Source organism: Zophobas morio, unplaced genomic scaffold (genome assembly GCF_036711695.1).
Source record: "Zophobas morio isolate AGI-343-1 ecotype UQ-CSIRO unplaced genomic scaffold, CSIRO_AGI_Zmor_V1 ptg000108l, whole genome shotgun sequence".
NCBI lineage: Eukaryota > Metazoa > Arthropoda > Insecta > Coleoptera > Tenebrionidae > Zophobas > Zophobas morio.
Window position 1 is genome coordinate 158054 of NW_026972213.1, and position 23738 is coordinate 181791.

A 23738-nucleotide genomic window follows, 5' to 3' on the forward strand; every position below is an offset into this window, starting at 1 on the left:
ACCTCAACCCTCACTTCATACGCGCGATTTTTAAACGCGAGGACTGCCACTTTACAACACAATCTCGGATAAAAGCCAACATAATGTTAAAAAAATACATCAACAGAAATTTAAATTATATAATTTTTAAATATTATGTTTAACTTACTAAAATAATAAAGACGTTCATACGTACGTTCATAGTCAAAAAAAAACATGAACAAGCTAAAAAATTTATGAGTGCTATTAATTAAATTTATACATTTTTTAAAAGTGAGTGAATGATTATATTGTATTGTATTGTGTATTCTGTCGCCGCAGGACTCACAGGAGTGCGTTGCACTTCACACGTCTTGGTCGGACCCATTTTGAGGTTATATGTGGTTATGTTGTCAACCCAAAGCACGGTTGTAGAATAGATAAAGTCGCGATCTTTTCTATAGAACCACTCCCTAGTGTAAATTTTCAAAATTTGTTTGGTGTAAGTGACCTTGACGGGTTTCTGGGGGAAAACATATGTGTCAAAAATTTGACAGGTTAGATGGCCCCATTGTCAATGTGGATATTTTATTTTAATAAATAGATGAACAGAACATACAGTCTGCACGGGATACAGTGCGGCATAGCTGAGGGCAACCGAAACATTCGTGTTGTGCTAGTTTCGATTGCCATATCAACTACCGCTACCAACCGCGTTCGGCGTAAAGTACTAGATGACAGGGCTACCAACTTGACTTTTTATCGAGTGGTTCCGTAGAAATGACCGCTACTGTAGGTTTGTACACTAATGGCTTGGGATGGCGACGCTTCTTTTCGATCCCTATATCCATGGAAAGGACACATACAGCTAGCGCCTCTACCTTGTCGAGCGGAAATCATTCTAGTTATTTTGGGGATTTTCGTTTACATTGCTTTATGAACAATGCAAAATTTGTAAATGACATTTGATCGGAGTCGATAAGTACGATTTCTTTTATTAATTACATCGGTTATAGACAGATGCCTATAGAGTTCTGTGTCCCTAAAACGTCAAAAACCAGGCGACGCGATCGGCAATTGGCGTCGCTGACCAGGGATATGCAAATGTATGCTAGTGTATCAACCTATCTATTCTACAACCGTGACCCAAAGCAAGGAGGTTTAAATGTATATATGTACTTATATTCAATATCTCTGACCCGAAGTGTCAAAATTCTAGTTTTTCTACAGTAGCGGTCATTTCTACGGAACCACTCGATAAAAAGTCAAGTTGGTAGCCCTGTCATCTAGTATTTTACGCCGAACGCAGTTGGTAGCGGCAGTTGATATGGCAATCGAAATTAGCACAACACGAATGTTTCGGTTGCCCTTAGCTATGCCGCACTGTATCCGGTACAGACTGTATGTTCTGTTCATCTATTTATTAAAATAAAATATCTACATTGACAATGGGGCCATCTAACCTGTCAAATTTTTGGCACATATGTTTCCCCCAGAAACCCGTCAAGGTCACGTACACCAAACAAATTTTGAAAATTTACACTAGGGAGTGGTTCTATAGAAAAGATCGCGACTTTCGTTACATTCTCCTAAAAGTTTCCACTAAACAGGATAGCCACTACAGTATTTTGCAAATTTTTAAGCGGAATCAAGGTCATCCTTACCTAAACCGTCATTTTCCTGTGTTCAAGGGCAAAATAATTGAAATCGACTGTTTGGACTCTTGAATTAAAGACTATATTCGTTTGTCAGTGGTGGGGCAGTGACTTGTCTGTGTAGTCTGTGGCTGCGCTGACTTTGAGGCTTCCGAGTTAATTCGGCTTGCTGATTGGACGATGTGTTTTGCGTTGTGTCATTTTGAATCAAAACTTTCAAGAGTGTACGATGTTTTGTTTATACTTCGAAAAACGTTATACACATTTATACTATTTAGTTTTCATGTAGTTTTATTAAGGAACTCTTGCTGTGTTTTTCTGGCATCGTTTTAACAGTGAATAGTGGAAAATGGATCCCGAAAGGTAATTCTAAATTTTACCGGTTTTTGTGCTTTAACGTAACCTATAACGCAATATACTTTTAAACACTTCAAAACTTTGCTTTCTGTTTATGCAAACCCTTGTAAACATTACCACAATATTTTAACACTACTGTGCTTAGATTTTTTGTGTTTGGCTACAATAAGTTGTGTTCTTTCAGGCGAGCCATGGAAGATGACTCTCTCCAGGAATGTGAACGAAGGTTTCGGGAAATTTGTGTAAGTTATTGCTTTTCAAATTGTGTTATTATGAGAACGTAGGCAATGCTGCTGCTAATCAGCTAAAAAGTTTTATTATTAACATTTGAGAAACACCTAATTGCATATACGTACACTCAGAAACATTTTGTTGTCAATACAGAAGAGACCATTGGCAGAAAATGAAATATTTTTATGTTTAATTTGCAAAAGAAATGTGTTACGCTGCAAACAGATGGGTTATTGTAGATTTTTAAAGTAATTGATGTCGTACTTGAAGATTGAAGTGGTCATTTTGAATATTTAACAAATTTAGAATACGTCCCGTTCTGTTGCACTAAAAAGTTACAAAAGACTAATTATCTTAAAATTATGGTAAATATCTTACCGTGTTTGAAGTGCGTTGACAAACAGACACCATGAAAATAAATTCAAAAATAGCGCAAGTACTCCAGAAGAAGTCATACATTACTAGTAATTGTGAGTTTTCGTTTAATACAGAATGTAAAGAATTAAAAAACTCAGCAAAAGTTCTAATTGTGATGAGGAGTAGTTGCCCGGAAAATGCTTCATTGATTTTTGTGTTCATATCACAAATTTTAAAATGGTATAACATTAGTTTATTCATTTTTAGTCCAGGGTGTGGACTTTCAGTTACTTTTAATAAAAGTTGGTTTATAAATATTAAATGTTGTCGTGCCGTTAGTATTAAACCGCAAAATTGCGCCAAAACCATTGACGCAATCAGGTAAGTTATATTGTAAGTTATAAAAGAAACCAAACAGGTATGGTATGTGTTTTTCGCCATGAAACAATTGAGATTTCCGATGGTTGATGTAATTATAATAAATATTTTTTTAGTCAGTAATAGGACCTCCAGAGAACTAAAAAGAATTTTATAAATTGGTACACAACACAATAAATATAATAAGCCACCGATATTTCATTTTGATGTTCATTTTTTCCACAAGTTCTTCATGGTGTAAAAATAAATTCATGCATTTAGTGAATCTTTCTTTCCTTCGAAGCGTAACGATCAGTATATTCATCGTGACGCCTAATTTGACCAAATGTACAGCAAACTTTGTGATAGTATTGTTGCTAATTTGATCCATGATTGTATTTTGTGCTGCATAAAATATTACGCTAAAAAGAAAAAGAAGGCATAAAGCATAAAACCACAAGAAAGGTAGTGCTCGATATCTGGGTTTTGGTTTAAAGTTTTTGTCATAGTAAATTGGTGTAGTACAGAATATTCTTAGCAATCTGGATGATTTCAGTGTGTGGTGAAATATGTGGAACATGTTGGAGAATCACTCATTAGAATGACCAATCCATACGACTCGGTTGATTTCATTATGTGGAATTGATATTAAATTATGATCGTGATTTGATACAAACGATATGTGACGTTAAATTAAGGCTTTATATTGGTTACGTACAATTCCATATTGAGAGATGAAATAAATAGTAATAATACATATCAAATGTTACACTGCTGTCAGTCTTGTTTGTTTTATGAGGATTATCGTACGAATAAACCAGTACCATCTCATCAGGATATTATTTGCGAATCACATTTCAAAGCAAACACAAAAAGGGACGCCGACGGTCGTTTTTGGGTTTCCCTGTCCATAAAAGATCGATTTTTCAGTTTAGGAAAAAAAACTAAATAGGGATGTAAATTTAAAATCAAAATACGTTGAAAGGGTTCCAAATGCTCAATTAAGTAGTCTAAACACGTATTACATACCACATCATTCCGTGTTCAAGGAAACAAAAATTTAGGTAGTTTTTGACGGTAACATGAAGTCCGACAACGGTTTGGCCTTGAATCAAAATTTACTTAACACTTAACACTTAGGTTCAGAACATTTAAATATGTTATTAACGCTGACATTGCTAAAATGTATCGGCAAATTTATTTTGGCGCGAAAACGGAAGATCCTATGCAAGTCTATTGTCCAGTGGGTGGGCGGGGCTAAAATTTGCTAAGATAGGACTGAATAATATTAAGAGTAGTCACTGGAACAAAGAAGGGGTGGGTGGGCGGGGCTAAAATTTGCTTAAGATACGACTGAACAATATTAAGAGTAGTCACTAGAACGAAGAAGGGGTGGGTGGGCGGGGCTAAAACTTGCTAAGATAGGACTGAACAATATTAAGAGTAGTCACTGGAACGAAGAAGGGGTGGGCGGGCGGGGCTACTGCTTGGTCAGAAAAAAGTTAAATTTAGCTCCACCCACCTCCTTTCTGTATTTCACTGAATCAAATTTTCCACCGAACTATATTACACTTATACACTTAAAGAAACTAAAAAAGCCATTAGAAGAAGTTTGTCTTTAAAACAGAGTTACAAAAAACTTCATGAAATTGTTTTGCAATATTCTTTTTTGGGCAAATAATAAAATTGTTCAATAACGAAATTTTTTATGTTAACAAAATCAACAATTTAAAGAAGGAAATGATGTTAATATTCGGTGTTGCTACCCCTAGCATTCGTCTATTCATGGACCCAATTAAGGTGACGACAATTTTTTGCGGGATATTAGCTCATTCTTCTTCAATGGCTATTCTGAGCTCTTGGAGATAATTTGGAGGATTTACCTGTCATTTAACGAAGAAAAAAACGAGCTTTCAGATGATATATTTCTTGCGAAACAGCCAAATATACATTTTGAATAATTTTCATTTCAAGTCAAATTTGAATAGTGGCCCGATTTTAATGCTTGCAAGTCTACTAATAATATACCATGAGGTTTTTTTCTCTGAACATAGGATAATTAATGTTAAGTTGGTTGCATACCTGCTTGTAATGGATTGACTTGGACTTTTAAAAACTGAACATAAAATCTGATTGGGATTTTTCAGATTATTTATTATTCAATTTTTCGATTTTACAATTTCGCGATTTCAATTTCTCGTTTTTCAATTTCTCAATTTTCGGATGTTTCAGTTTTATGTTTTTTCAATTTTTCTCTTCAATTTTACGATTTTTAAATATTTCGATTTTTTAATTTTTTAGTTTTTGGATGTTTCATTTTTGGGGTTTCTCAGTTTGTTTTATTTTTCAATTTTTCGAAGTTTCAGTTTCGGGATTTTTCAGTTTATTTATTATTCAATAATTAGTCGATTAATGTTTTGATTCTCCCATTTCTTGACTTTCGACTGTTTCGATTTTCCAGTTCTTCAATTTTTAGATTTTTCAGGTTTTTGATTTTTCAATTTTTCTTTTTTTTTAAGATTTCGATTTTTCGAATTCATTTTTTGACTTTTCAATTTCTCAATTTTTCAATTTTTTAATTTCTCAGTTTTTGGATATTTTACGGTTTTTCAATTTTTTTCTTCTTCAATTTTACGATTTTTAAATATTTGGTTTCCGCAATTTTTCAAATTTGACTTTTATAAACTCCATTTTTAATTTCTTCAGTTCTGCAATTTTTCAATTTTTTAGATTTTTGATTTTTCAATTTTTCAATTTTTTTTAGGTTTTGATTTTTCGACTTCACTTTGAAATTTGAAAAAAGAATGAAACTGAAAAATCACAAAGCCAAAGTATTCAAAAACTGAAAAATTAATAAATTAAAAAAACGAGAAATCAGAAATTCAAAAAGTGAAGTCGAAAAATCAAAAGTTAAAAAAATTGAAAAGTCAAAAACCTAAAAAATTGAAAATTTGAAGAACTGGAAAATCGAAGCAGTCGAAAGTCAAGAAATGAGAAAATCAAAACATCGATTAATTGAAAAATCCAAATATTTAAAAATCGTAAAATTCGAGAGAAATTTTGAAAATCGGGAAATTGAAAAATTGAGAAATTGCAAAATAGAGAAAAATTGAAAAATAAATTGTAATCTGAAAAACCCCAAAACTAAAATTTCAAAAATTTGAAAAATTAAAGAATCAGTAAAGAAGGGGAAAATTGAAAAATCTCAAAACTGAAACATCCAAAAACTGAAAAATTGAAAAATTAAAAAATTATAAATCAAAAAGTCAAAAAGTGTAGTCGAAAAATCAAAACCGAAAAAAATTGACAAATTGAAAGATCAAAAACTTAAAATACTGAAAAATTGAAAAATTGAAGAAATGAAAAACCGAGTTTATAAAAGTCAAATTTGAAAAATTGCGAAAATCAAATATTTAAAAATCGTAAAATTGCAAAGGATAAAAATTGAAAAAACGTACAATATAAAAAAACTGAGAAATTAAAAAATTGAAAAATTGAGAAATCGAAAAATCAAAAAATCAAGTCGAAAAATGGAAACCTTAAAAATAGAAAAATTGGAAAATCAAAAACCTGAAAAATTGAAGAACTGGAAAATCGAAACAGTCGAAAGTCAAGACATGGTAAAATCAAAACATCCATCCATTATTCAATAATAATAATAAATAAACTGAAAAACCCCAAAACTGAAACATCCAAAAATTAAAAAATTAAAAAATTGTAAAATCGAAAAATTGAGAATTTAGAATCTGGCCGGAGAGAGGCATCCCGCAAAATCTTTTACTGCAAAGGTTTAATTTGGATACATTAAGTACTAGAAGAATGACGTTACTTCTAATCTTTCTCTTCAAATTAACTAACGCCTCCATTGATTGCTCTGAATTACTATCCAAATTAAATTTCTATGTGCCAAGAATAAATTCCATATATGCCACTACCTTGTACTGTCCTACACCTCGTACAAACATTGGTCGAAAGGCTCCATTGTATTTATTTTCGCATTATTTAAATAAACTGGAATCAATTAAATCATGGGATATATTTTGTAGTTCTATAACCCAACTGCGTCAAATAGTAGTAAGTTATGATCATTAAGAGATATGGTTTTATTTTTTTTATTTTTTAATTTTTTTAAATTTTAAGTTAAGGGGTGATGAAGTTTTAGATTTAGTTTTAATAGGTATATCATTTACACACATATATATTTAATTATTTATATTTTTGTTGTGTTTGTCCTTTAAATGGAATGTAATTTCTGTTGGGCAATAAATACTATTACTATTACTATAAATAGGTAAAATTAATTTATTTTAGTAAATCCTAGCAACTGTAACAATAACACTTTTGTCAAGACTAAATGTTGCTATAGAATCGAGAGATGATCTTTTTATCAGAGGCGTACAACGAATTTGGACATAAATTTTAATAATTTGTATCTCTAAAAGCAGAACACTTTTACCTGAACATTTTTTAACTTTTAGCACCCATACTTCGAGACCAATTGCCGATTTTATTTTGTACGTACCTTTGAATAACACGCTGTATAATGTTTGGAACAGTATTTTCGTAAATTTTATGACATGCACTCATGTAATTAATCATTCATTTGTATCTTACATCAAAATTGCAATAATATTAAAAAGTTTCGTAATAAAAATCGTGTGAGACATTGAGTTGTCCAGTTAGTGGAGAAATGTCCACATACTAATAATATTTGACAACTTTAGTCAAAGAACCCAATGCGCAAAACTCTAAAACCATAAATTATACAGTAACGACCGCCAAAGACCGTCTGCTTGGGGCAACACAGGACCGTATTTGCAACGAACGGAAATTTTGTAGGCACGCGACACGGCTTACAAGTTTACAAGGACGCCACTGCGAATAGTCGACTCGGCATTGTCAACCAAATAATCCCAGTTATATCATAAAATTTTATTAGTATGCGTTTAAAGTGATCTTACAATACTTAAATATTCAAAATGCCAATTGACGTATAGGAATGGATTAAAACAACAAGTAATAGTAATAATTTGTTTGTATTATTTATTCATTATAATAATCCCATTTATTTTTTTGGAATCCGAGACCTGAAAATTGTTATAAAACGTGTTAAATTTGATAAAAGATGATATAGTGTCCAAAAGAGCCCCTAGCGAAGATAAAGAGAATGCGAGAAGATTTTAAAGAAAAATAATAATTTGAAGAATAACAGGACTGAGGAAATTATAAGACCAAGAATATAGAAGATTAATGAATCATTAAAAAACAGAAAAGGAAAAAGATATTGTGAGAACGATAAAAACAAATTTTGGTTAGCGTGATGCCGAGATTGCACGTTGAAAAAAAAACAATACACAGATTCTGTTGGTACACACAAAAACTGCGAAAGAGACATTTTTGTTAAAATGACTCAATTAGAATAGAATTGTTAGTATTACTGACTACAATGTCGTGCTGTTCAAGCTAGAACTCTTTCAAATATGTTAGCAACAAATCAGTTACTCCAGCAGTTGGTTTAAAAAGAATATAATTGAAATGCATAAACCGATTTGCTGAAAAAGAAAAGATTATTTTATGTTTAACTCGAGCATTGTGTTACCTCTGAAAGTGCTGACATTGACATTGGAAACAAGCCGCACACTGTTAATTCAATATGTTGTTGTAGCGTCTGGTACAGAAGCGTATCCCTCTACAATAAAGTCGGCGATCACAAAAAATAATATTTCCAATTTGATACACACCGCTTTTGCTAATCTTTGATCGTTGTAACAGATTTCGCATTCTGTTAAAATTCTGGCAATTTTTTTGGGCTAAAATGGCAAATGCGTTAAACAGTGCGATATATTTTTTGGAATATCTTACGGTTTTTTTGATATACATAGGTGGTAAAAGAGTGCAAATAATTTGCAGCGCGTGCAGTCCCAAAGACACTTCGTCTACAACGTTGTCTTCTTTATGATACATTAAATAGAGTGTAATCATTCCACCTAGAATATCCCCAATTGTCAGAATCAAAACTGGTACTGATACCATCTGATTAATATGTTTTGCTGTCTGAAAAACATCGTCGTACATTTCGGATATCATTATTAAAAGTTTCAATGGATCCTTGTTATGTTTTGTCAGGGACTTTGTTAGCTTCATCAGAAAATGTAGTTTTCGACCCAGAATAAAACAAAAGTAGTTAAGATACACTACTACAATCCCTATTATGATAAATTGGTACCCTTTCGACAGAAAATAACATGTTGCAAGATAGATTGATCGTTTCAAAAACCAGTACATAATGGTGGTGCAAAGCTGGGATACAATAATGAACGTACAAGCGAATATTACAAAAACGTTATGCGTAGCGTAAGACGATTCAACACCTAATGCTTTCATGTTGTTGTCAAAGGACTGCATTCTGCGTATACATTCAATCAAATTGGTATGCTTATGCAACATGAGGGTAATGGTTAATGAGGCACCGAAGATTCTAAAGCCGTTGACAACTGCGTTAAGTTTGCGGCCCTTGGACTGAGTAGATTCTTCTAGTGTAATAAGGACTGCATACGAAATTAACATAATTGTCGATATTACTGAAAAAACTGATACAAGTGTGTTGAATTAACCTTACATAACTTACTTAAATTTGTAATTACATTTTTGAATTTTAATTGTAGTTGTTTTAATTTTTGGATGTGATAGTTTTTATATGGTGACATACCAAACAGTTTTCCAAAGGTTAAGAGGGTCAGAATGGGACCAGAAATGTCTGTGGGATAAACCATTTTACTGCAGTTTGTGTAATGTATTGTACAGATTGGGTTCTATATTCTTAATGTATTTGTGATGATCAAATATCATGAAAGGTAAATTTTTCATGTAATGGGTATTATGACCTAGTTTCCAATCAGATCAACGTGAATTGAGATCGTCAAAAATATTGATAAATCGCTAATGTAATACTACAATACTACATTACTACATTTTGTGTTCCTTCCCGAGACTTTCTGGTATAAGGGAAGAACACATGGTCTTCCAAATTTGGGATCACAAAGACATTATGGGGGATAGCACATAATGGACCAGAAGATCTCCGTCCGCAGTTGGAGTTTAAACATAAATTGTCAATTTTTACACGCCATAACCATTGTTTTTTTTTGCAGATGAAAGTTATGAACAAAAACCATGCAAAATCACCAAGAAAAAAACTTTTCGGTAATACTGGACCTTTGCAAAAAATTGCTCTTAGACCGTCTATGATTGACCGGGCTTGCCTAAAGAAAACAGTCTTTAGTAGCACACCTATGCCGCATAATAAACAACAGCCATTCACTCCGGATAGCTCAGGTTCCGTATCCCCAATTAGTGATTGTGCGAAAGAAAATGAATCAAAAAATTCCCAACCAATAGTGGAAGCAAATCGTTTGAATTTCTCTGAAGGGCAGAATAAATCTGTTATATCAATATCTTCGAACAATGTGTCTCAGGAGAAAGAAGGAAGTAGAAGTATGTCGGTTAAAAAGAATGCCAACGACTCGATTGTGAAAACAAAATCGATGAATGTGAGTGCAAATGATGGCAAACGAGAAAAGTTAAACAATATCGTTTCTAAGTTGATTCTAAACAACTCGGTTGCGACTGACAGTGTGCCTGCCACCACTAATAAACTCATTCAAACCTCGGACAATAGTAGAATGCACGGGCAGAAACCTGCAATATCCAATCAGCTTTCTAAGGCTCTTCTCAGGACAAAACCCAACACCCAAGTGAGGGAAACTCAGACTGGTACCTCCCTGTGTGGTTCTGTTCGTAGAAGAAGCTCGAGCCTGTCTGATATGTCTGATAATCCAATCAGCGTTTGTGAAACCAGTAGAATTTTGGCACTCAATCTAGTTGTGAATAAAAGTGATGAAAGTTCTTCCGATCACGATGTTACGCCGGATGCGGGTGTGCCTTGGCGAGTACCGAGTGGTTTACAAGATCATATACCTCCGGTTCCAAATGAGGACAGATTTCCCAATTTCTTGGAAGAAACCTTGGATGATGATACTTTCTTACCCAAGCCACCGAAAAAGAAAAAAGTATTTGTTAATAAGAAAAAGAAGGCTCAAAATAGTGAAAAAAAAAAGGTAAAAGGCAGGTGTTCCTCCGTAAGAAAGAAGACTCAAAAGGTGAATTTAGACGACGAAAGAACAAATGTTGAGGAAGGATTGAAGAAAGAAAGTGCGCAGCCTGTTGCATGTACAAGTTTAGAGCCAACAATATTGTCGACCAAAAAGAAACGTCGTAATAAGATACAAAGTACAAATCTGTTTTTCCACAATGGAACATTAGAGGGTGACAACGAGTTATTAACTGCGGATTCTCCCGTTTTTCTCCCAGTTGTAAACAACAAACTGAGTTGTCTAGAGCAAGACAAAGCGAAAAATTCTGTCAAGGAAGATAACAACAATCAAACTTTCAGTCGGGTTCAAGACCATTCTATCAAGAAACGACGAAGTGTAAATAAAAAACGTGGTGCAGTTGGTGAGTAGTAAATGTATAATTCTTTTATTTGACACTAAATATTATTGTGTTACGAAATTAGTTAAAATTTTCGGAGTTGTCGGGTTGGATATAACTCGCGATTTTTCGTGTAGAATTTGCATTCAGGCTTTTACAAAAAATTCGCTGTGTCTTACATATGGCATTTTTTAAGCTTCCACGCAAACTGTTAATTTTAATGAAAACGATGCAAACAGGACAATAACAAGAAGTATGTCAAAAACGCGAGAGCAGTCCCCACAAACGAAAGAGACTGCAGCGTCCAACAGTGAGTTGAATTAATAATGTAACATTTTTTAATCAAATTGGTGTTTTCAGATTCCGTTTTTGACAAAACTAATTCTGAAGTTTCCAGAAGCGGAAGAGAAAAGTATAAAAGTAAAAATGTCAAGGCGGCGGAAAAATCTGCGAAAAATAATTCACAAAGTCAACTTTCAACTGGTAAGTTTAGGAGGACAAAAAAGTATTTCAGCCAGATAACTTACATAATATTTGAGATGAGTTTTGAAATACTTATGTGGAGCGACGTTACACACTTGAATCTAGGATTCGTGATTAATGATAAAAAATTTTAGATTTTGATCCTCCAGAAAATCGCGAGACGACAAAAGAAACTAAAAATATTTCAAAACGGAAATTGGATCAAACTAAGGAGAAAGGTCGTGCTGGTAAGTTAGCATACATAAGTTTAGCTTAATTCATGTCTGGTAAGACGTTTTGATTGGAGATTCACGGACTTCAACATCGAAGTCGGCGGTAGTCGAAAGAAGAACATTGGAAGAGCAGAGCAGTGCAGAAAATATACAAGTGCAAACAGGTAATAATAATTTAATGAGATATTTTTTCGCACAGTTGTTTGTAAAAGGTTGTGCCAAAACACATATAGTTGCAAATTCAAATGTGATTGAAGTGCTCTAATTAATTTTTTTTTTATTTGAATATAAGAGGCAAAATTGTAGCGTTAATTCCGACACCCGCTCTGATTTTAGCTTTATTTTAAATGCCTTAACTCAAATAAATCTTAAAATGTAGATATAAATTGGACTTAACAGTACAACGTAATTTTGAAAAATTTCGGAATTGAGTCTATGATTTTTTTACTAAACTCGTGTTCAAAATTATCGTGCCAGCAAGTTTTTCTACTACATTTCCATCGTTAACAAAATAACGAAATTATGCTGCAAATCATGGTAGGCTTCTGTCATTAAAATGTTATAAATTAGCAATTGTTGTTATTATTGCTTTAACACAGTTTGCACGCTGTAATTAAATTCTTGAAAATTAGAGTTCTTAATTTTTATTCCAGAGTTTAATATTAATTTCAACAGTTCAGGTTGTTGAAGGATTTTGGTAGTGATGAGATAATTTTGAATGGGAATTTATATTTTAGCGTTATGAAGTTAGGTTATCACTTATCAATCAGTCGGAAATTAATATCTTCCTTCAGCTATTTTCCTAAAAAGCCAAAAAAACGTAAGCATAGTAAATATAAAGCAAGTTCCAACTTTTTTTTTCCAAATTTCATTATTTGGAGACGATCAAGTGATAAAACAAGAATGCGATTGTGTCTAATTTGAAATCAGTTTTTACTGTTGCATTTTAATTGCTTAATTTTCCTGAAGATGTACCTGATGTTTCACAAGACGTCTTGGAGGAATTTAATGCTTCAGTACCCGCGCATCAAAACACTATTGGTACGAGTTCTTCAAAAAAACGGATAAACAAAAAAGAGGATTCAAAAATGAGTAAGCTGTATTTTTGTCGTTGGTAGTAGGGTGTTCAGACCATCTATAGGTGTCTCAGATAAAACTAGAGATGTAGATGCCATGGTTTCTAGTTGAACTTACATTTTTTATATAAGTTTTATCTGGGACACCCAGTATCGTAAATGTGCGCCTTTGAACAAATATCACAAATAAAAATCATTTTACAGATGTAAATACTAAAAGTAAACGAAAAATAAAAAAGAAATCGAAAAATTCTACCGACATTCGTGAGTTTACCACCTCCGTTTATTTGTCGATTTATATATGAAAATTTTGTAGTTCAAGACTTGCAGTCGGCACCTCTCTCCCATCTGTCGACAGAAGACAACAACATGGAACCTGTATTACCGGGAGAGAATGGCGATATTCAAAATTCCCTTAATTTGAGTACTTTTCCGGATCGTCCGGAGGAGAAAGGCGAAGATTTAAAAAAGAGTAAGCTTAATTCTTGTTTTGTTCGATTGGTTAATATTTCGCACGTAGCAGTTAATACAAGCAAAAATCGATCAGCAAATCAGAGCAACATGAAAACCAAACAAAATGCAAAAACAAAGAAAAAGGACACCAAGGGTACGTTAATTATTCGCTTTAATTTATTTGTATTCATTTGTTGTGCATCAAACATGTAGTATCAAACCCAGAACTGACGGCGGAGAGTTCTTATCCAGATAGTGGAATTGGCACCAGTTCTTCGCAGTTGCAAACTTTTAAGAAACCCGCTCCAGTTAAAAAAAAGGCTCCTAAAGAAGGTAAGAACGTTTTCGTAAAGACATTCAATTGAAAAAATCGAAATAAAATAAAAATATTGACGTATTCAGAGTTTGCATTTAAATTTCAACTTTGTTTCAAATTTTAGTACTGGAATCTGTGTTAAGATGTCATGGCTACGTTCATGTTTTTCGACGTGTCATGTCCTCTAGAGTATGAAAAAGTAGGTCTCACGTTTCCGTCTGTCTGTCGTCTGTGTCAATGTGTTGAATATTATGTAGATGGTAAAACGCTAATCGAAATTTACAATGTTTTATAAAATAACGTACTCCTGCACTTGTGGTTTATGAATCCGTATTGCGTTTTTAGCCTAGACGTATAAATTAAAATTGGTGCATCTGATAGTGTCTTTTTTTCATAAAGAAACTTGAATATATACAACTTCCATTAAATAAACTTTGGTGCGTAACCTTTAAACGGGACACTTGTAAATTTGAATATAATTTTAAATTGTTGCTCTGCGCCAGAGTATTTTTCCAAAAATTTACCATAAATTTGTAACATTCCACAACTAGCTATTTTGGACATCTGTATATACGTTGATCTTCAAATCCTAGAGAATTTTTTTTTTCAAAATAACTTAATAGTGAATTTTCACCGTTTTGCACTTTTTATACCGTTTTTGTACTTTTAATAACTATTTCTGTATTTTTAGCTGAAGTTATTGAAGAACCCTTGATTCGTAGATCTACAAGACAGCGTCGACCAGCACCAGTAAAAGCAGCAGGACAGATTATCTGTCGCAATCAAAAAGAATATGATCGAGGTAAAGTATAATTATTAGGTTAGATAGTTTTCTGATCTTGAATACTTTTAGAGAATAAATATTTCACTGGCGTTGAAAAGAAAAACTATTCAGTTAACAAAAATTCATCTTCACGAGTTTCAAAGAGTTCAACTCTACGAAATTCAAAGAGTAACAGTTCATCTTCATCTAATCGAAAAACTACCAGAGGACCTTCATGTTTGCGATCTACAATTAACACGTGTTCTCCAATCGCAGAAATCGGCGAGACAAATTTCGATGAGGAAAATTTACAACCCGTCGCACATCAGAGTTCATCAAAAGCCACTCCACAAAGTCGCAAAAATAAAAATTACGTATTGGGTGGAAAAGCGCAGAAAGTGCGGAACAATACGAAAAAACGCAGAAGCATCTTGCAGTCTTTAAAGAAAACATTGGAAGAAAATACACCAAGTGAACTGGTCGATTTGGTGGATATTTGTGTGGGCGACAAGATTCACTCAACTAGTGAGTAATTTGATTGTTTTTGCGGTTTATAATGTTATTTGTTTGCAGAATGGTTGGTAAAAAATCCAAAATTAAAAAAACTGAACGGTATGTCCGGTGTAAGTGCATGTGTAATTAGCGATTTTGCCAATGGTTTACTGAAAATAGACGGTGGGAAGAGTAAACCGAGGCAGGTGGCGATGCATCATCAGCTGGTTTGTTCATGTTTCTCTCGTTTATGCAAATCATATCTTTTTTTTTCAGTCTTTTTGTGTATTTGAAGGGCGCGCCCAAGTAGGAGTCCAAAACAAAAGTCAAATAGTTACCACACTTGAAAATTTTGTTGTACCTGCAGGTAAAGCACTTTTAATTTTCAATATATGTACATTAAATTTATTTTAATTTTCAGGCTGTGAATATTTTATTAAAAATCTTGATGACGAAAAACCTTTGATGCTCTTTTTTACGAAAACTGTAAAATCTAGTTAAGTGTTGTTACAACAATTTTCATAAGTTTACTAAATTTTTATATGATATAAGATATTTTCACCTTGTTTGGTATCTTGGTTAACTTTATATTGTTCTGAAAAATAAACAAAAAAGAAAAAGTGCTAGGTATCTAATTTTTGAAGTTGGTAGTACTCAAATGTTTGTTATGTTTATCAATTTTATTTTGCGACGTTGTATTTTTACACATTAGCATCTAAAGTAATGTAAAGTTTCAACCGGAAATAAATTGAACCTGGAGAATTATTGTCCTAACTAGCTAGTAGTCTCCCAAAAACGGGCGAAATTAAACGACACACCATAAATTTGAAGCTTTGCGGAATGAAGTCTTGACTGTAAATAGAAAATTACTACGTGCGAATGTGAAGAGAGTATACAAAATGAGTTTACTATAGTAAGATAGCGTAGGTTAATTCAGATTTTAAGTTTTTTATTTTAACGGTATGGAAACATTGACCTGTATATTAATTTATTACAAAATATAGATGGTAACCACACGATCTATTCAAATTAAGGTTCTTTTTATTAACTTAATTATGACACTTAAATTATCATGAAAGTGATGATTTACCTGCAATTCTTGTCACAAGTGTAATTACGAATATCAAAATGTGGGCAAGTAACGCAATTAACAGTTGTTAGAATTACTGTGGTTTTGAATTTCATAGCTTTACGCACTGTTTACCTTTTTATTACCGAGCGTAAGCTAAGAAAGTATTGTAATAGAGTTCGACCGGCAGTTTGCTTCTTGGTTTCTCGACATTCCATGACTTCTAGAGTATGAAACAGTACGTCTTCCGTTCCCGTTTGTTTATTAGGCCGGACGGTGGGAGCAGCGGGTGGGATCACACCACGATTTTGTCGTCAAGCAACGCCGGCTTGCATCTTCGTGAGTCTTCCTCGTCGAACTCTGTAGACCAAGGGGTTGGGGTGTTCTTCAGCTTTCTTGAAAGTGCGAAGTGCATTTTTGTGCTGAAATTGCTTTAACTTCGGAATGTTGGGCTCCCGAAGGATTTGGTTGTTCCTGATTAACCAGGAGGGCCTGAAGGCTTTTCGGAAAATTTTTGTCTGGAGGATCTCCAGGTTTTGGGAGGTTCTTACAGACATTTTGCTGCATCTGTCGATTAGAGGCGCCAGGACGCCTTTGATTCCGTTCGTCTTGGCTACAATGTAGTCAATCTGAGGAATAAAGCTGAGTTTTTTGTCAGTGAAGACACCTAGATATTTTGTTTTGTCCTGCTAGGGAATGATCTGGAAGGACATCGAAACGTGTCCTCACTTTCCGTGATGAAGAGCGCAGAGCTTTTATCGGGATTGACTTTAATGAGCCAACGTCTGCACCACTCGAATGTATTACTCGCCACCTGTAAGTAAGTAATTTTAGTCTGCATAAATTAATGGTGAAAATGTCAACATCTGAACATAAATTATTATTAGTCTAATACTTCTACAGATACATAGATAATATTGGTGACTGCGCATAATGGTGCGTACTCGCTCTAGATAAATAAAATGTGTCCCTCATCCTACTATTTATTCATGGGACTAGTAAATTAACCGATGCCAATAAGTACTGTGGTGACCGAATTTGAATCAAATTTTCGCGCTGAAATTAATTAACAGCGGCGCGAAATTACATTTGAATAATTTGAATTTGAGAAAAAACGTCGTTAAACATAGGCAACCATGTGCACGTTAGCGCTTTATGGGTAGTTCATAGCTCGCTAGGGGATGTTTTAGTTAGAGGGTGGTAGAGTAGACAAGACAGCGGTATGGCGAGAGCTTGGTGAAAGTGTGATTATTGTTTGGTTCGGTGTTGTGTGAGTATGGTGAAAAGACGCTGTAAGTTAGCTAGGTTAAATTAGTTGGTTTGGTACTTAATCAAAGGGAGGAAGCCTTTGTTTAACGAAAATTAATCGTAACGATGACGTCACAGTCTTCCCCATTACGCGCAGCTAATCGGAAAAGGTGCTAATTTTCGATCGACGCTACATGTGTTGTAAATTTGTTTTATTGTTTGTAAATTCACCGATCAGGTTAGGATTTTAATCGTTAACTGGTTCTAACACAATGTAACAGACATTTACTAGGAGATTTCAAGAAATTCACTTAGTCAGGATAACACCCTTTGTTTACAAGTTATAAATGAGGTTTCTGGATGCTAACACTAAAGTGTTACATTATAATACTTCTTAATTCTTCACACAAGATTTTTAATAGTTCATTTACGGCCGTTAAATTAACAAAATTCATACTGCAAACTGGCGGTTGGTTAAAATAATGTCTTCTCTTAGGCGGTTATCATTGTTATTATCATCGTTTTCATGATCACATCACTGGGGCATGTCCTCACCACGTTCAAGATTGATTACTTCATCGAGGCTTGTCCTCACAACGCTACAGATTGATTACTTCATCGAGGCTTGCCCTCACAGCGCTACAGATTGATTACTTCATCGAGGCTCCTCCCATCGCTAAAATATACATCATCGAGGCCATTCCTCGCAACGATTTAAAATTTACATCACCGAGACGATTTTTCCTCGCAACGATGATTGGATATTTTTGTGTTTATTTATTATGTGTTTTGTTGGGGTAACCAGTTCGCGGTATTTTAAACTCTCAAAGCAAATTGTTTTTTTTTTAAGTAACCAATCATTTAGATCATAACATAACTTAGCATAATGTAAACTCTGTTTGAATCGTTGATAAAGTGTGGCAAATATCAATTTCCTGTAAATTTTGTTAACTTTGCAGTTTTTCACCTCATACAATATTTCTCTAATTTCACAATTTTAACCTCAGTAATTTTCCTTTGTTGTATAATTTTCATTGAACGTAAATTTCCTTCGTATAAATTATTTGATGTCAATTTTTAATCTCACATAAGATACATTTGTTGTTTCAAATTTCACAAGATTGGATGGCGAATTTAAAACTTTTCTGCGCTTTTGAAACTTTAACACTTGTTCAGTTGTTATTAATATCAGAGTTAAAAGAAATTGAACATTTAAAAAATGGAACTGAGGTTAAATAACACCGAAACACGTAGCAGAAGCGCAGCGCGCGGCTCTTAGCGGTGGCTATCAGGATTTATCGCGTCACCTGCACAAGTCCTCGGGTTTGTGTAGAGTCAGGGGCGGTCGCCGATGTTGTAAAGCTGTCGATTTGGCCCAATAATCGAGACCCAACTACCGATCTGCGATAGTCACGGCCTAGTTTCGCGCAGCATGTTCGTAATGGAGATGTACGTGCGGGTAGGCTTTGCGATAGATAGAATTACCGTCGTGGGGGGAGAACAGCCCCAGACCGGTAGCCCCAAACTCCGCTTGTGCTACAACGCTCCAGGGGTACTTTTGTTGTGCTCCTGTTAACTGCCGTAACTTTAAATTTGGCGCCACGCGCCCGTAATAACTTGTGTATTTGCATCCAGTTACTTTAATTCAGATTTTGCTTTGTTTTTATTAAATTTGTGATATTCAAATATTTGCATTGATTCCAAACAGATGTATAGGATTTTGGGATTGTTCCTTTTTCATATGTGTATGTCTGTCGCGAGTGTTTTTTTTTTCTTTCATATATCTTAAGGTGTTTGAAATGTAATATGTCAGTGAATATACGATAGGGGGTTTTTGGAGCTGAGGAGTGAATCCTCGCAACTTCTTTCCTCCTGAGAGGGGTGCCATGTTAGCCCCTCCAAAACAATTTTGTCCATTATTTCTTGCGCTCTCAACTCACACGCAGTATATGCTCACTTGTATGAAAGAACGCCTTCCCGCCATGTAAAAAAAAAACACAACATAATTTTCCATTTTGTTAGACGATCACAGCCAAGGCCAAATTTTGAATTTTTAAAATTTTCGCGGGCCTTTCAAACTTTTTCAAGGTCAATTTAAAGGCGGGAAGTTTGGGTTATCACACTCTCCTTAGACAGTTATCATCGTTATTGTCATCGTTACATCACCGAGGCATTTCCTCGCAACGTTAAAAATTACATCATCGAGGTATTTCCTCGCAATGCTAAAAAATACATCACCGAGACGCTTATTCCTCGCAACGCTGACTGGATATTTTTGTGTTTATTTATTATGTGTTTTGTTTGGGACAAGCAGTTCACGATATTATAAACTCTCAAAGCTAATTGTTTAATGTAACCAATCGCATGGATCATGGCATAATGTACCCTCATATAAATTATATGTTTGAATCGTTGACAAAGTTTGGCAAATATTAATCTCATGTAAATTTGTTTGCAATTTTTCACCTCGGACAATATTTCTCTACCTCACAATTTTAACCTCAGTAATTTTCTTTATTGTATAATTTTAATTGAACGTAAATTTCCATGCTTTACAGTTTTTAACCTCACGTAATATTTTTATTTGTACAAGTTTATTTCACACCAGATCTTTTGTTTTCATAAATCTTTGCTAGTTTTTTTTTTATGTAAATATTTTGTTGATGAATGTTTCCATCGTATAAATTATCTGATGTCCAATTTTAATCTCACATAAGAATTGTTTGTTGTTTAAACTTTCACAAGATTGTATGGCGAATTTAAATGTTGTTTATTGATCTTCTTGAAACACGTGGCAGAAGCGGAGGGCGCGGTTTCTAGTCGAGCTAGCGGGATTTATCGCACCATCTGCAGGGTTTGTATAGAGTCAGGGGAACGGTCTGGATGACGTGACGCTGTTAGCTTATTTATAACCGTGACTTCCAACGACGAGTTTGCGACCCTAACGGTTTGGGTAGCGCGGTAGGTCTCTTCGTTAGATAGAGGGATGCTGAGCAGTAGTGCTTACGATAGATAGAATCACCGTCGTAGGGGAGAATAGCCACGACCGGAGCTCCGAACTCCGCTCAATAATTTTAAATTTGCCGCCACACGTCTGTAACAACTTGTGTATTTGCATCCAGTTGCTTTAATTCAGATTTTTATTTGTTTTTATTAAATTTGTGATACTCAAATATTCGCATATTTGCATTGATTCAGAACATTTAATTTGATTTATTATTTTGGTTAATAATACCACGACATAGTTACTATTAATTTATTCACCCATATCACCACTACAACCCACTTCTTGCTTACTACAAACCCCCGATAAGTCGGTACTAAGGTACTAACTGATTTTACACATCACTTATAACTATTTTTATAAATACATTATTGACGACCTAGTTCCTTGTAACGGACAAGCATTTGGTGACTAAAGAATTCAAGCTTACTCCATTACACGGAGATGAGCATGGCGTCCAGCCTATGGACGTTTAGGAACTCCTCGAGCTCATAACGATCACGCTGGAGGCCACAAGCTTTCCAAAAGAGGATCTGAAAGGAATTTAAAATTAAGTGGTTACTGCCCATTCAATTTAGAAGGAGGGGAAGGAACGCCATCAGCTTCCCATCCATGGATCTGCAATCCTTGGCGGCGGCGATTGCGTAAATGGTTTGGTTGCCTTTCTGGATAACTTAAGGCATCCTTTGTTGACCGTGTGAAGCCCACCACAGCGCTGGCACTGCGAGGCTTCCTTGGATTTGTGCGGGTTTTCTATCTTGACACAGAAGCCGCAGGGGGTCCTGAGCTCGAAGATGGTGGCCTTGTGGCTCATGAGAAGCTCAGCGAGAACAAGGGGGAATTGGCGGTCTCGGCGGTTCAACCGGTTGATCTGCATCGGCTGGAAACCCAGATCCCCCCAGCACGTTATTGCTTTCGACGCCGACGGCGATACCTCTTATCACTAGTTGCAGAATTTTCGTCTACGGGAGGATCCCTTGAAGTCGTCGACGTCGACGGGTTGGATGTGGATTCCTTCCTCCGAATTTTCCGCTTTGGAGAAGCGAATCGTTTTCTCGTTCATCCGAAACGAGACTTCCGCCCATCTCTTGCTTTCGCGCAAGTTGAAAAGGGGGATCCTGCTCTTGGGGATTAGGCGGGGGCGGGGTCCTATCGGATGCAAGATTATTCGTCTCCATAGTTTTGGAAACCCTGGCGGAGGCATCGGTGGCAGGTGTGATGGGGGGAGCATCATCCATGACAGCGGGGGTTTTGCCATGGCAGTGTTCCGACGTGGAACCCCTGGTGTTTGGGGCTTTCGGGGCTTCCTGGTGACCGCGGGTGTCCTGGGGAAGCCTTTTACGTCGCTATGAGGTCGTCGAATAGGTAATAGAAATACCACATAAAAAAACATACAAATGGGGATATTCTATGGAAAATACTGATATCAATATCTTTAAATAATAACTTACCGTTTGACTAATGTGAGTCCATCTTGAAAGGTGCAGTGTGGCGCTCCTGTTGCTGTCATTTACCTGTCGGTTGCCGATGACACTTTCTCGTTCTATAGGGCTGGAGCACTGGAGTTATTTTTGAATTGGAATAGTGTTCTTTTTGGGTCTGTTGCCTCGATCGTTCTAGTACAGTCTGTCGTAACCTTAAATCGTAAACACATCAAACTTTCTTTGATAGTTCCTACATTTGATAGCGAAAATTACTAGTCTCGCGCTATCTTTGTCTAGCACATAGGTTAGGTTCCTCTCTGTCGACCGCCGACCACAGGCAATTTGCCGTACTTTCTAAAAGTAATAATAGATTTAGTGACTTTACGTTTGACTGTTAATCAGTACCCTCTTGTCTTCTTTTGGAGAATTGCTGCACTACGTACTAAAGCGTCGGGAACCGAAGTCGACAGAAGACCTGTGTGTGATATGTACGAGGGGTAAACCGCAGAGGAAATCAATTGTACACGCTAGAGGAAATCAAAGGAAAACACAGGAAATCAAAAAGGGAATCAGAGGAAATCAAAGGAAATCAAGAGGAAATCACAGGAAATCAAAGGAAATCAAAGGAAATCAAGAGGAAATCAACGATAAATCAAGAGGAAATCAATGAGAAATTAACAAGAAAACAAAGGAAATCCAAAATCATCACAGCAAATCCAGTTAAACTAGATATTTTCTAGAACTAATAAACGTAACATGTACGACATAATTAAGTCATAGCATTCATCATAAGAAAGAAAATATCAATTTAATCTTAAAAGTGGAGATTAAATAAACCTTTTAAGGGTATAATGATAGAAAATTCCAGTATAATATCATTAACTGGCAGCATGATATTTCAGCTTGACAAATATTAAAGTTGTAGTTAATGAAGTGAGGTTCCGATGAGAAATGATACATTATATTGCTTTATACCTACAAACCAAATTTATAAATTCACCCCAAATTAGTTTTTAAAAATTGAGTTTGTGATATGAGGTACCAAATTCATTAAGTTCAGGTCGTGCAAAAATCTTACTGATGATATGTTCTTGTCTTGGAAGTTTAGCTCTCAAACTTGTGAGAGTATGTTTAGAAGCCTTATTAGATCAATGACCTCAACTTTTAGCACAATTGTTAATTTTAGTATAAGAGATATGTTGCATCGAAGTGACAGACTGCAAACTATAAACAACATTAAAAACGATTTGGATAAAAAATTCGTTTTTCCTAGAGAAATCAGGAAAAAAAATTCAATCATGAAGAGAGATTTTGTGAAAAATGATGACTTAGGAAACATTTCACATAAAGATATACAAAGCACCGTAGAATCAACTTTACGGGATTGTCTGCGTGACACTGAAGATTTAGGAATGAAAGTGATAGATTTCAACTATGTATTTTTGCCTCCGTGTAAAGACAATGAATGCAATGACGAAGTCGAAGATGAAATGTTTAGTGAAGAACAGTGCGATCACATTGAAAATTACAACAATTCTCAAATAGCCATGAAACGTAACTGTTTTCAAAGTTTGGAAAACGATCCAGTTGACCAAGATGAAGATTTACTGAATGATCTATGCACAATTTCGTACGAATCTAAGAAATTTGACAGAGACATACACCTTAGAAGTTTTGATAGTGGCGATATTTTTGTTGAGAAAGGTGATCTAGTCAGAATACGCTTAGATAATACAACAAAAGTTATAAAAAAGTCTTCACTTTGCTGGCTGTTAGACAATGAAAAGGATCGC

General features: G+C 34.9%; 1 protein-coding gene across 6 annotated transcripts; it reads left to right on the forward strand.

The window, feature by feature from the left end:
- The first annotated feature begins 1819 nt into the window (after window positions 1–1819).
- LOC135144739 (uncharacterized) lies at window positions 1820–15956 on the forward strand. Of its 6 annotated transcripts, none has more exons than XM_064076802.1 (17): window positions 1820–1976; window positions 2155–2212; window positions 10067–11429; window positions 11602–11715; window positions 11766–11888; window positions 12023–12115; window positions 12160–12264; window positions 13070–13192; window positions 13381–13440; window positions 13493–13648; window positions 13697–13783; window positions 13843–13962; window positions 14637–14747; window positions 14799–15233; window positions 15282–15427; window positions 15477–15567; window positions 15622–15956. In XM_064076802.1, the coding sequence occupies exons 1-17, from the start codon at window positions 1963–1965 to the stop codon at window positions 15699–15701; spliced, it is 3279 nt and encodes a 1092-aa protein (XP_063932872.1). In that variant the 5' UTR covers window positions 1820–1962; the 3' UTR covers window positions 15702–15956. The 6 variants fall into 6 exon arrangements, with proteins under 6 accessions (XP_063932872.1, XP_063932873.1, XP_063932874.1 ...); XM_064076803.1 differs by having other exon boundaries at window positions 13700–13783; XM_064076804.1 differs by having other exon boundaries at window positions 12175–12264.
- Window positions 15957–23738: the final 7782 nt, after the last annotated feature.